This window comes from Pomacea canaliculata, linkage group LG5, assembly GCF_003073045.1.
Source record: "Pomacea canaliculata isolate SZHN2017 linkage group LG5, ASM307304v1, whole genome shotgun sequence".
NCBI classification, from domain to species: Eukaryota; Metazoa; Mollusca; class Gastropoda; order Architaenioglossa; family Ampullariidae; genus Pomacea; species Pomacea canaliculata.
Genome location: NC_037594.1, coordinates 23,903,232 through 23,916,838, shown reverse-complemented (window position 1 = coordinate 23,916,838; position 13,607 = coordinate 23,903,232). Strand labels below are relative to the sequence as shown.

The following is a 13,607-nucleotide window of genomic DNA, read 5'->3' as shown; positions in this document are numbered from 1 at the left end:
TATCTCCACATCTGTTTTCGTTCCATTTATTGCCTGACAGCCGAGGATAAATTTGTCAGTCTGACACAGTTAAGTATTTTCAACCTCCTTCTTTCTATTATTATTGTTGTTGTTGCTGCTCCTGCTGGCGATGGATGGTGTAGTCTGGTCCATTTTTAACATCCTCGTTCTAAACATATTAGTGTCGTTAACGACTTTTTAAAAAATTCTTCCCGTTTCTCCTCAACCTTCGTGCAAGCGATGGCAGTTATGTGTTGTAGAACAACTCGGCCCATGTGCGGGGCGACATGGCTGGTGACTGGCGGAAGGCGCCGCCTCCTGCGTGGCGAGTGCGCGTGTGTGACTGCTGCCGTCAGCCAATGGCTGACGCGTTACAACGAGCTCCGCCCTCCGAGACCGTAATTGACGTTTAATTGGCTGGCGTGAGCGGCGGCGCGGCAGCGGAAGGGACGGCCGGCCATTGCGGCTAACAACTGAAAGGCGAGTAATGATGTAGGCGCGCTACGCGACATCGACGACTATACAACGCCACATCGCTGCACCAGACGATTTATTGGAGCGGTGGCAACGCAGGGGGGCGCGGTTCGTCTCGCAGCTCGTCTGGCAAAGAAGCTTGTTGGCTAGTGATGAGAAGTTGCGGACAGCGCGTGCGGAAGGCGGCTGTTGTTGTGTTGTCTGTGGTCCTTGTCCGTGACAACATGACACTCACCTCACTCTCTGCCACTCTCACATCCCGTGTGAAACTTGGAAGTAAGGTAGGTGCTTGATAGTCAGGTAAAAAAAACCACCACAACATCACGTGTTGTGACCTAAGAGAGCAAAGGTGATCGACGAGGAGACACGAGAGGTCTGCGAGGAGCATCCTAGAGGCGGGTGGATGCTGCCCACCCTCACCAGTCTGGCATCGAACGAGAGAATTAATCAAAGACTGGACCTCAGTCGTCCCCCTGCATCCTCTGACCGTGTGTGTTTGTGTTTTCTGTTCGGAACAAAGACTCACCTGTACTCAACTCACCTGTGAGACCTGGGAATCGTTGTCCTCCTCATCCTCATCATCATGACTGCTGCGGCAGTGGTGGCAGCCAGCGCCCCCAAGCGGCACGGTTTCTCCATCGAATCGCTCATCGGACGCCGTGACGACAGTCCGGGCCGGCGCCAGAACAGCAGCAGCAGCAGTGGCGGGGTTTGCAGACCGTTTGAGGAGCGGGGCCTCCCGGACAGGGAGCGTGCAAGGGATCGAGACTTTAGCCGAGGGAGCGTCGTCAGCAAGGAGGTGCCCGGTGATCACGGCTCGAGGGACGGTGAGAGAAGGGTCGCAGACCGTGCAAGGGAGGGCAGATCGTCGTCGTTGTCGCCCAGGCTGGGCACAGCATCGCCGTCCTCTACGGATGACGAGAGGAGCGCGAGGGTTCCGTCCCCTGCTCACTCCGCTAGCCCCAGCGGCGGTTTGGGTCTGGACAAGTCCTTGTCGCCAGAAACGGAAAACCGTTTCGGACCCTGGAGTCGCGAGGACTTCAAGCACCTGCTGGTGGGTAGCGGGGCGTTCGGACCTCATCATGGTCACCACGCTGGTCACCACCATCATCACCAACACGCAGGTCATGCGCTGGCCGCGGCAGCTGCTGGAGGAGACCACGAAGGGGCCAACCTGTACCAGCAGCCCTTGCGTGTGTGTAACCGCAGCCTGGCGGCTGCCATGAACACCCTGATGGGACCTCACCAGGGGCTCGGGGCTCTGCCTGTCAACCCCCTTCTGTACAGTCTGCAGCGGGACATCGCACATCACCAGTCCGCACACTCTCTGCTTGCGGCCCGCTACTCTGGATTCATGCACCCTAGGTACCCCAGTAAGTGTACAACCTGATTTGATTAACATGTCTTCATCTTTCTATACTGCTGTTTCTCTCTTTTTCTTCCTCTTATTATTCTCACTCTTCCTCCTACCACATTCTCTAACTAATCTCTCTCATTTGTTGTCATATTAAACAAAGCTAAATTTCTTATGATATTTATTATGTTGACATATTTTACAAAGTATGAAACGATATTCATGCTTTAATGTTTAGGTGTACATAGGAGCAATAGACGCATGACTAGTTTAATAAAAATATGTAAAGGATGTGGTCATCATTCAGAATGCTGTCTACAATCAACATTAATGTTTGCTGCTTTTCAAAATTTGTTATCATTGTTCTGCTAAGTTCGTTGGGGAGGGTTGGGTGTGCTGGAGAGATGTCAACATCAAGAAACTTCACTGGATAAAGGTACAAAGGGGGACAGAACACTGAAAAGTGTTTGCAATAAAACGAACCTAACAAAATGTCGATGGTCCTTTGCCCGTAGATGATTTTGTTTTGCTTTTTTCTTTTGGTTAATTATGTTTGTCATTTCATCTGTTGTTTTTTCCCCTTCATAAGAAATTCAAGAAAATCATTTATTCTAATAAACAATCCAAATAATCATACAATTTCGACTAATTTCATTTCAAACTAACCCTAAATACTTCTCGTTATTGGTGAAAGCGCAATGCCAGGAAACGATCCTGTACACAAAGTAGGAACATTTGTTTATTAAACACTTACATCACACACTGGTGATGATATGATTTGCGGCCCTGTGCCCTCAGGGGAGCAACAAGGAATAAACTCAACTACTAAATGATATTATGCTGGTTTATTTAAGGTGACTAGGGTTACAGTTGTTTTTAGGCGCTAATAGCAAGCCCTCGGTACGCACGATAAACGGTTTTTTCTGAGCGTTAAAGGCGCGTTTTCCGGACAACGAGGCACGCGCGCACGCCTGAACAATTTTATTTGTTCAGTCATCTGCATGATTTCCCCTCCCGACCGTCTGGCGCTATGTGTGTGCTGCTCGAGAGAAAAATATTAAAAACACGCGCACTGGCGTTCTCACACACACACGAACATCAACACTTTCATCAACACACACACGAACATCAACACTTTCATCGACACACAACATCAACACTTTCATCGATACACACACACTGAACATCAACACTTTCATCGATACACACACCTACTCATATAAGTAAGACTAAAAAAATATTGTAAACAATCCAGAGTTCAAACAATCGTATTTTCTGCAAAACAAATTTTCGGCTAAGCTTCAACGATTTAGAGAAGAGAATTTTGAAAAGAACTCAAGGAAAGCAACGAACATTTGATACATTTAAAACACATCACTCGTGACCATCTTTAAAAAGCTGGATAGAATATATAAAGTAAGTTTTAAATGAAGTCGAGTCTACTCTGTCACTGAAATTTTAATGTTCGTGAGCAATTTCTTTTTCTTGGTTGTAAGATAGTGGCAACCTCCTAATACTTTCACAAAAATAAATTATAGTTTTAATTTGCACAAACCTATTAAACAGACACACTGCATGTGGAAGTATATATAGTATATACTTCAAAAACTCTTTGTCAGAATTTTATTTTCAAATCACTCCTATTTTTTCTTGCGCGCAGTCTCTCTTACACGATTTCTCTCCGTTTTATTTGCTAGAAATTGAGCATCCCATCGGTGTATTTTTCGTCATTACTTGGCTTTGTTTTTGTCAAACACGCGGATGTGTGTGTCTGTCAATGGGGGTTGGGTGAGGAGACGGAAAACTTTCTCTTCCGCCACCTGCGTGAAATTGATGCCGAGCGTGGCCGCGGTTAAAGACACATAAATTGGCGAGAACAACAGTTACTTGAGTCATCGTCACGTGATCGGCTTGTCGTCAATGCTGCAAGTGGCGATGGCAGCCACGTCGGCGAGAACAGAAAAAAAGGAAAGGAGGGGGAAATTGCAAATTTAACAGCATCACAAGCAGCGCCCTCCTTTGGAGTTAATGGCGGTTTTTTGTGCCTTTGCTGAGCGGACAGGACACAGATGCACTTGCAGCACCACGGGTGTAGTCGCTGGCCTGGTGGTCAGGCTTCATCAGTGACAGTTGACTGTGTCCTCCCTCAGCTGCAAACATTTCTTACTACCAAACATGCAAAAGTTCTTTAAGCATCAATTTTTATAAATGAAAAATCTACTTGGCTTGCTTCGGCGAATTACAATGCGTTCTTGTAAACACTGAAAAGTTGGTAATTTTGTACAATCACATACTTCAGTTAACAGTATGTACAGTTTAGTATGGTAGAAAGAGCAGTTGTACACAGTCCCAACCCTCCACGATGTCATCTACGCAATCAACAATTCTGTCAAGAGGGGAAAAAAATCACTGTGTCACACCTGATATCGAACCGGTTAGTATTCGGGTTTACGGGTTCTGTTGAAGTAACCACCAGGTTGCCCGCTAGTTAATACAAGATTGGCAACTCAGGCTTATATAAACCACGGGGCATTTTTAGCCCTGGCTATGGCTGGAGGAATTAATTATGACCATGATATATTAGCTGCCAATCCAGCACAGCCACCATTATGTACTGAAACAAACCCACGTGACGGTGATGGCGTAACCGCCAACCGGAAGCGCGTAGTGATGCTGATGAATTGTTTGTACTTCAAGCCTAGTTTGTGTTTGACAGACGGCCTAACATGTGGCTGGATCCCCCGTCCATCCGGCCAATTTCAGGTTTTGAACCAGACACTTGTTACAATTGAAAGCTGTGTAAAAAGCAGTTATTTATTTTACCTTCAGAACTTATCAGGACCAATTACACTTTAAAATTAAATATTACCTGTGATCCAAGGTGCTGTTATTTTATCCAGGTAGGGGGGGAGAGTGCGGGGGACAGAAAGCTAGTGTCGTATCGAAAGAGAAAGCAAACAACATCCCCAAAAATGTTTTTTTTTATAACCGCCTCAGTCAAATAAGGTGTTTATTAAAAGTTTTTGTCTGTCTGATATCTTTCTATTGTAAATAAAGTGTTTATTAAAATTCTTCTCTTTAATATTATTGTCAATTACAAGTATATAACATTGTTACAACAACACACCCGAATTGTATCTATTAACAGGTTTTGTAAATTAACAGCAGTTAACGAATGAGTTGATATCTTTAATTTTAATTTGTCTTCTGCCAAAGGAGCCAGTAGTTTACCGACGTGACCTGGGGTGCATACACGGGTGTCATAACCCCTTGGTACACCAATAATAAACGATAATTCTTGTGTACTTATGTCTTACTAGAAGAACTTTGTAGCTTGTTGTTCCTCCTGTCATACAATCTTTCATTCTAATACAAGCGAAGGTTGTGTAACATATCATGGACAGGCTAGATATCAAGATTCGTATTTGTAACCAGTCCAAGCATTTAAAGCCAAAAACTTAGCTTTCATAGCCGCCATTATGTGATAAGTATATTCACGGGAACTGAGGACATATCAGTGTATCATTTGGATTAACATGTGAAGATCGACAGCAATAAAAGTCGAGATTGGGGGGACAGCCAAAGGCTATTTTTAGCTCTAGTGTTCGCTAACTGACATATTCAATCATAAGCAACTAAGTTTTATGATAGTTCTTGTCGACACCATCTGTGCTGCACAATGTTCCTCTTCAGGTAGTCGGCGAGAGAGAAAGATCGAGTGAGAGAAAGAGTAAAAATGAGAGAAAAGAGGACGAGACGACGGTCATACAATAATAATAACAACAACAACAAGCATGTTGAGAAAATCAACGCCTTTACAACCATCAAAAAACTCCCAAAACTTGAATGTCACAGACTAAATTCAGTGACTTGAAAAGAGGAAGAAAAGTTTATTTGTAAAAAAACCTTGGCTGAAATCAGCGAGGGTGACAGACATGAACAAAGCCGTGTTTATACAGTAACGCAAGACCGGCCGTGTGGCTGGTTTACTGGCCTCGAGATTGATACACAGGCCCGTGATGCAACGCGCCTCGGGTGACTGTTTAATTCACTCTGTGCGCCATAAACCGCGGCGTGGAGGGAGAAGGGCGCAGGGGGAGAGGGGAGGGGAAGGCAGGGGATGGGGAAGCATCCCCACCCATTCTTACCTACAGTGCTCTACCCGTCCTGTCGTTGTCGCCCTCACCACACGATGCACGGAACAGGAACACGTGTCTTCGCATCAGCGCGCGCACATAACAAACATAGAGAGAAACATAAGTAAAATGACAAAATAAATTACTTCATTATCGTAGATCATCTAGATATGCAAACACGGAATAAACATTTCTTTTAACACAACAAGCATTTATTCATAGAATAAGTTCATAGGTTTGCAGTCTGCTGACCTACGTTGATCCTCCACGAAGTCGACAGTCTGTCTACCCGATAGAATATTAATTTAATATTTAACCTCTACCTCTTTTTTTTTTTTTTTGAGGAAGATTAAGTTTATACGTATATTCAACGATATATATATTCTAAACATTTGGCCATGAGGACATGAAGTAATTTTATTTTTATGCGCTAATTGAAAGAAGTTCTTTACTACCAGAGCTCATACAAACCTCGTTTCAAATTTATATCATGTAATATGTAAATTTTGTCCGTTTCTTCTTCGTGAAAGTTAAAATGATCATGAATATTATCCAGAATGAGGACATAAAAGCATGTAATGATACATAAGGAGTGGTTAACAAATGTTGATAAGTCGGTTGTTTTTTGTTTTTTGGTTTTTTTTTTTTTTTTTTTTGTTTTGTTTTTTGTTCTGCCCAACAACATATTGTCAGTCACAACAAGCAATCTCAAAATAAACATTATATTTTGGGGGCAAAATTATGGTCATGTTAAGAAAGTAAAGTAATTATCTGGGGGTTCAAAACCAAGTGTTGGAAAATCTAAACAGAACTAAAAATTGAAAGGCAATAATACTCTCAATTCAAACGATTTAAATCATATTTATTACAGTTTTATCCAACAGTAAAACCGTATAATTAGCAGAACCACTTCAAACATTTTTTTAAATCACTTTCTTCTTTTTTGTTCCTTCCTTTTGTGTGTATGTGTACGCGCGTGTGCGACAGAAAATGTAACTCGCCGAGGGGATGGGGAAGAGGGAGGCATTAGCTGATATAAAAATTAATGATGAAAGTGTCTTCTTCTTTGTGACAGTCGGCCCACCCCCAGGCCTACTTTTCCACCCGTATCGGAAGCCGAAGCGGAACAGAACAGCCTTCTCGCCCTCGCAGCTGCTGCAGCTGGAACAGGCGTTCGAGAAGAATCACTACGTGGTGGGGCAGGAGCGCAAGACTCTCGCCAGCAAGCTGCAGCTGACAGAGACTCAGGTGAGTCGTGTTCACCTGTGCAGCTCACGTGCAATTTACCCTGGGTAGCTGTAGTGGCTGGGAGAGTGACTGCTTGTCTGGTACAATGCTTGTGAGAGATGGCAGTTGCTTTGTTTTGGATGTTAGCCGGGTGTCAATACTGCTTTCTCCATTTCATTCTTCATTTTGCAAATCATGTTGGCAGTCTTAATTAATTCGAATTATCGATAACAAGAGTTCAATAGCTGACAGTAGGGAAGATACTGAAAAGCTTTAATGAATGGGTAGAATACCTCTCTAGAGGCGGTAACCAGGTTTATCATTTAAATGGGAAAGTGCTTCCCCCCGGGGCGATTTTCCACTCGACTTTAAAAGCAGTGATACCCAGCTGAACCTTTTTGTTTGGGTCCTTTGTTGTGAAATAACTGTCACACAGTCACTACCCTTTCCAGAACATTCGATTAAATCTAGTATCTTATTCGTAGTAGCCCGTGACTTGGGAAATTCTTGTTTTCTATCGGGTACATTTCTCAATTTTTCTTCACACTGCATTCACTCCGATGCCATTGGTACTGCATGACAAGTGGGGTGGATGTGAGTACCCTGCTGAGATATCAACTGTCCTTAGGTTTGCAGTCACTTCTTCTGACTGCTGACCAAAGCTGATCCTAACACGAATTTAGGCGCGTCTACCCGATAGAATGTTAAATGTTTGTCCGGGTACTGTGTGGTTGAGCATCTCTGTCACAAAAATTTGTACCCTGTCACAAGGTGGCGCTGAGACTGACCTCATGCAGACATGGCGCCATGCACACTTCTTTTCTTTTTTGGGGTGATGGGGAATCGGGTGGAGGAAAGAGGTTCGCACGTTTTCTTTTCACCCACCCTGTCTTTTCCTGCTGCGAAGCTTCACCCGCCACCCGACATACACCTGCCTCAACATACCTGAAAAAAAATGTAGCAGTCAAGAGAGGCATCTGGTCGATTGTAGAACGATTTTTGTTTAATTAACCATGAAATGGCGGGACACTCAGACCACTGGAGACCACTGCGACTCCGATGACTGATGGAGCGTTTGACTGCCGGAGTGTTTGACTGCAAATTAGCCGAGCGCTCGCGTGCTGGTGATGCCGGGGACACTGGAGCCAGCAGCGCGAGGGGAGGAGAGGGGAGGAGACGATGCGACACAAGCCGCCGACGACATCGATAGATAATGTCATCACCGTCGTCCGCTCGCGGTAGGGTGAGCGCGCTGAGTGACCAGCGAGAAGCTGCTGCTGTGCCGGGTACTAGACTGACGTCACAGTGGCTTGACAAACTTTTTTGTGGTCAGACCATTAATAAAACTTGTTAGAGCTCGGTTTGGCCGCTCGATTTTGCAAATGTTGTTTAAGTTTTAGAGACAAAATAAAAAAATAAACATAAATAAAAAGAAAGTAAAAGGTGAAAGGTGGCCAAGTTTTAATGATTGTACAGGTATTGTATCAGGTGACTTACAGGTGTGACGACAGAATACTATCAGAATTGTTCAAGAAAGGGAGAAAGTGTAGAGGGACCAAGAAAATGAAAGAGCAATTTTCGTTCAGGTTTTTGTGAACAAGTAACAGCGAATGGAAAGTAAACTTCTAAGAAGTGTCCCACACCTGCAGTTTCGACCTTCTAAATAAATTTTTAATGGCAGATGGAGCCAAACTTTTCTCTAAAATGTCTAAAGTGACTTAGGGTATTGGAGGATTGACAATCTTTTGCTCCGTCGATGCTCGAGTGCAAAGTGCCCGTGCACCCATCCTCCGTCTGTATTGACATGTTGACAGCTGAAAGTCTGACAATATGATTCATGTTTAAATATGTGACAATGGTCGTGTTTGTTTGTTGTGTTTTTTTGTTGTTGTTTTTTTTTGTGTTGTGTTGTTGTTGTTGTTTTGTTTTTTGTTTTTGTTGTTGTTGTTTTTTGCCAGTAACTTGTTTTGGCGAATCTTATTTGACACTGAAAGCTCTGCCTGATACGAGTTTCTCTCAAACTCGAAGAAACTTGAACAAAGTTCTAAATAATTCAACACTAACTTGGTATGAAATAACATACACTCATGAGTTATTATTTTATTATTATCTTTTTCATCATCATCTCGATGACAGCAAGCAAAGAAAATTTTAAAAATATTGTTCAATGTTAGTGTTTCTAAGACTGCCATGCAACCATCTCTTACAGCCGAGGGTTGCTATGAGCAGAAACCATTAAGTTCAGGTGAAAAATGTAGAGATGGTGATCCTAATAATTGTTATTGTATTGCTTACAATATTAATATCAGTTTTGAAAGTTGTTATTTATTATTTTGGCTTTCTTCGGTGTTTTTCTTTGTTCTTTTTGTTTTTGATTTGTTGGTTTGTTTGTTTGTACACATGGGTGAAAATGGCGCAATAAACAACCACGAAAGTAGAAGCAGATTTTTAAAAATTAAATTTATAAATAGTTTTCTGCCAGTTTAACTGTTTTACGATGCTCACCTATTTACTTATAATCCACACTTTAAGACAACGATGTAGCACTGTACAAACCTCGTTCTGAGAGTCTGCACCCCTCTACCCGTCCCATTCTACCCGCCCCCCCCCTCTCCACAACCGCCCGCGTCTGTCGTGTCTACCCCGTGTGTCGGGTGGAAGGGTTGCTGACTCGGGTTTCCACGTCAGATCCCCTGCCAGCCCGTCATGGCGGGTAACTGGCTGCTGAAAATCGACCCGAGACTTTGGAGGGGTGGGGCGCAGGGACATGGTTTGAGTCAAGCATGGAATCCTCCGAGCTCGTGGCAAACCAAGTCAAACCGGACTCAAAGGGGTGTCAACGGGTGAACTTTCGCATCGTCGTGTCTGGGTGCTCAGGAATATGCTCACCAGTCTAACATCCACCGCTTATCCGAAGAAGCTCCCTCTTTTAATTTTCCTTTTCTTTGAGATTTGTGAAGTTCAGTCTTTGCTGAATGAAAAGAACAAAAACTTACTTGACAACTTTATTTTTTCTCTTTCACACAAACACGAACACACCCTAACTACTAACGTGTACATATTAATCTTGAGAGAAACAGGAGAAACGTTGATGAGTGGTGGTATCATTTTGCTGTAATTAATTACTTTTTTACAGTTTTTTTTTTTCGCACTTGGCCGTGGCTGGTATGTTGTCAGATAAACGAATACAACACGAGTGGCGAATCCGCCATCATTTATCTCAAACTCCCGCCTGTGAACAAACTCTAACCGCGAATAAAACATCCGGGCACCCTGCCCTGTCTCCGTCGTGCAGCCTGTCCTGTCCACTGGATGCATGTACCATCATGTCCTGACGCAGCAGCAACACCAGCAGCAGAGGCGGAAAGACTGGCTTGAGTTGTTATCGTCGTCGTCGTCGATGATGTTTCCCATTTTTCACATCGACCAGTCAGTCAGTCGCGCTCTGCTGCTGTGCTGATCGTTGCCCGCTTCACCAAACCGTCGCCATTGCCCTCGCGCTGATTGCGTCTTTCCTGCAGCGCGCGCTCCCACAAGGCTGCTCGGATAGCCCTCGGATAGTCCTCGGATAGCCCCCGGCCCACACTATGGCGGCCTGGCCGGGGACCGTTCCGGTGTTGCGAGCGCGCAACTGAGCCCATCCGGGTCTCGGAGTGTTGCGTGTTCTACAGATTGCCGCTCGTGTCCTTAGAGAGCGCGCACCGCCGTCAGCCCCAGTCTCTCGCCCTCCGCGCCTCTCGTGGGCTGGGTCGATTCCCCTCGCCAATCGTTCGTGGGATTCGAATAATTATTGCAACTCGCATTAACTGCCGTCGTTTTAGGGGACTTGGAGCATGAATGGAGAAGGAAGGGTACGGGTGTGGGTAGGGTAGGGTGGAGGGGGAAAAGTGCTTGCTCTTTATTGCCGCCCTTGCTTGTCACGATGTGGGTAACTTCTCCTTTCTTCCGCGACGCCGAAGTGTGGAGGGTAGGGGGAGAGGAGGAAGGGATCTAGTGGTCTCCCCTGTTGCTCGTGATAATTGGATGCCTGCTTAGTGAGGGATTTTTTTTTTTTTTACTGGCTTTTCAAATTCGTTCTTTCAATTTTCTGTTTTCGACCTCACACCGCAACGGATTGTAGCTGAACCGAGGGAAAGGTTCAGTCATCGCGAACGAGAGGGAGAGAGATAATCGGAGCTTTTTGGTTCGGATCTCGTCTTTGACACATACTTTTTTATCTGGTTACATGACTGGCCTACCTTGTACCTCATCGTAATGCAGTCTTAGCTGCTGACTTCACGAAAAAAAAAAAACCCAACGAAGCAGCCAACCTGACTACACAAACACATCTACAGTTGCCGAAAAATGTTACAGTTCAATGTGTTATGATATCAAATACGTGTGTAATGTTTGAAAATAAATTTTAAGAAACTAATAATACACTGAGTGACTGTGTAAGCTTGTGGTTCGACTAGCGGGGATGAACTGATGGAGGCTTCGCCATAACCACCTGCACGCTACTCACCCACGTGACTTCTTCTCTGTTCTCAGGTCAAGGTCTGGTTTCAAAACCGGCGCACGAAGCACAAGCGGATGAAGGCGGAAGAAGAGGCGTCCGGTGGCATCACTTCCGGCGATGACGTCAACGCTGCAGGTGATGCGGCCCACTCTGACGCCAAGAGCGACGCCTCCGACCACGACATGGAGGATGACGTCAGCACCGACGACGAGGAGGAACTGTCGGTTACCGAGGACTCTTAGACGGTGGGTGTCGGTCGACACGAGACGCCAACTCCTCCCACCTTCACCACCAGTGATACTCGGGGTGGAAGGTCAAGAGATGTGGCTGTTGATCCACCTCGTGCCCAGGAATCGCCTCTGATGCTCTAAACTCTTGAGTCCCTTACTCTCATTAAACGGACACTGAAAGGGCTGGACCTTCAGGGCACTGGCTGATGGACCTTCACATGATTGTAGTGCGCACCTTGGTGGACATTGCAAGACTTCTCTTCACACGTTCACACGGGTGCCACGGGTGGCTTCAGGTGCTGGCTTCTGCAAGGTGAGAGCCAAACGTTCACAGGTGGTAGAGAAAAAAAAGCGCACTAACTTCTGTGTTTAACACTTATTATTTTTGGACGAGAGGAGGAGGATTCCAGGAATCGAACCTGTCAGCAAGGCAACAGTCATGTGACACAAAAAAAAAAAAAAGATATTCTAAACAAAAACAGAAGGGAAATAATTCTAATCGCTTCGAACCGAACTGCACCATGGTGTGACGACGGCTGTGAAGCGGCGCACTATTTTCATTGTAACATTTCATTTCTACGAAAGCAAAGAAAGTAATTGTTCGTCACACATTAACCAAGATGTTGCCCCGCACTCTCGCTCCTTTTTTCTATGATATCTATTTTCGTCGTCTGGGAGGTGTCAAGGGTCAGCGGCTGAAGCTGACGTCACAGGGTCAAGTTTCAGGTGTTAATCCCACCGTTCACATCGCGGGGTCAGACTCGAACGTGCGGTCCAGCCAGTGCGCATGCGTCAAGAACACGTGACAGTGCGCATGCGTGACTGCCTGCCAGCCATTCGGGGTAGCTGTTACATGGAATTGAAATGTTTGTAAAGACTTGTGAGGTTGCAGCTGGTTGACGAAAGTGTTCTGAGGACAGAAGATAGTCAGTAGATGTTTCCTCCTGTCGGTACTGATGTCACGTGACGGCCAACCACCAATCACACGGTGTATTTTCAGCCCACTCTAAGTGTGTTTCTTTATTGTTACTCTGTGAGCAGAACTGGATGATTTTTAAAAATATTAATATACTTTATTAATTCCATTTTCCCCACCTATCCTTTTGAACGTGTCTTGATTTGAACTTGTGTCTTTGCAAATGTGAACATAACTTGTTTACTGGAGCGAGAGAGAGAATAAGTCCTGATGACAACAGACAGAGAGAAGAGAGACTGAGGACGAATGAAAGAGAAAAAGATGGCGACAGACAGAAATGTGAGCGAGCAAGGAGAGAGAGCAGAATGTGTGTAGTGTGTTGTCTCCGTCCAAGTTCACAGGTGCTTGTGGGAAACATTACTTAGAAATCCCCTTGTTGATCGACTTACTGTGAAGATCGTGAATGTAATAAATCAACTGTGAACATGTTCATGCTTTCGGTGCTTTGAAGTGTCAAGAAAAGATGTGTGAGCGTGTTCGTTGGTGGTGTGCAGATGAGACAAGAGTGAGACAGAGATAGGGTCTGCATCTTCTTTACATTTTCTCTCAAACGTGTTTTGAAAATGAAAACCAGACTAGTTTAAAATTTCTTTTTTCCCTCAGAGACTAGTGTTGGTATCAAAGCTTCCCCTCGCTGTTATGTTTGCTGCTGATGTTGATGATGATGACGACTGCTAGCTTTACATACGGGTAGTAATGGTTAAAGAGCATT

General features: G+C 44.8%; 1 protein-coding gene across 1 annotated transcript; it reads left to right on the top strand.

Moving 5' to 3' along the window:
- The first annotated feature begins 468 nt into the window (after window positions 1-468).
- LOC112565000 (motor neuron and pancreas homeobox protein 1-like) lies at window positions 469-13,323 on the top strand. Its single transcript, XM_025240205.1, has 3 exons — window positions 469-1,847; window positions 7,040-7,212; window positions 11,722-13,323. The coding sequence occupies exons 1-3, from the start codon at window positions 1,058-1,060 to the stop codon at window positions 11,929-11,931; spliced, it is 1,173 nt and encodes a 390-aa protein (XP_025095990.1). The 5' UTR covers window positions 469-1,057; the 3' UTR covers window positions 11,932-13,323.
- Window positions 13,324-13,607: the final 284 nt, after the last annotated feature.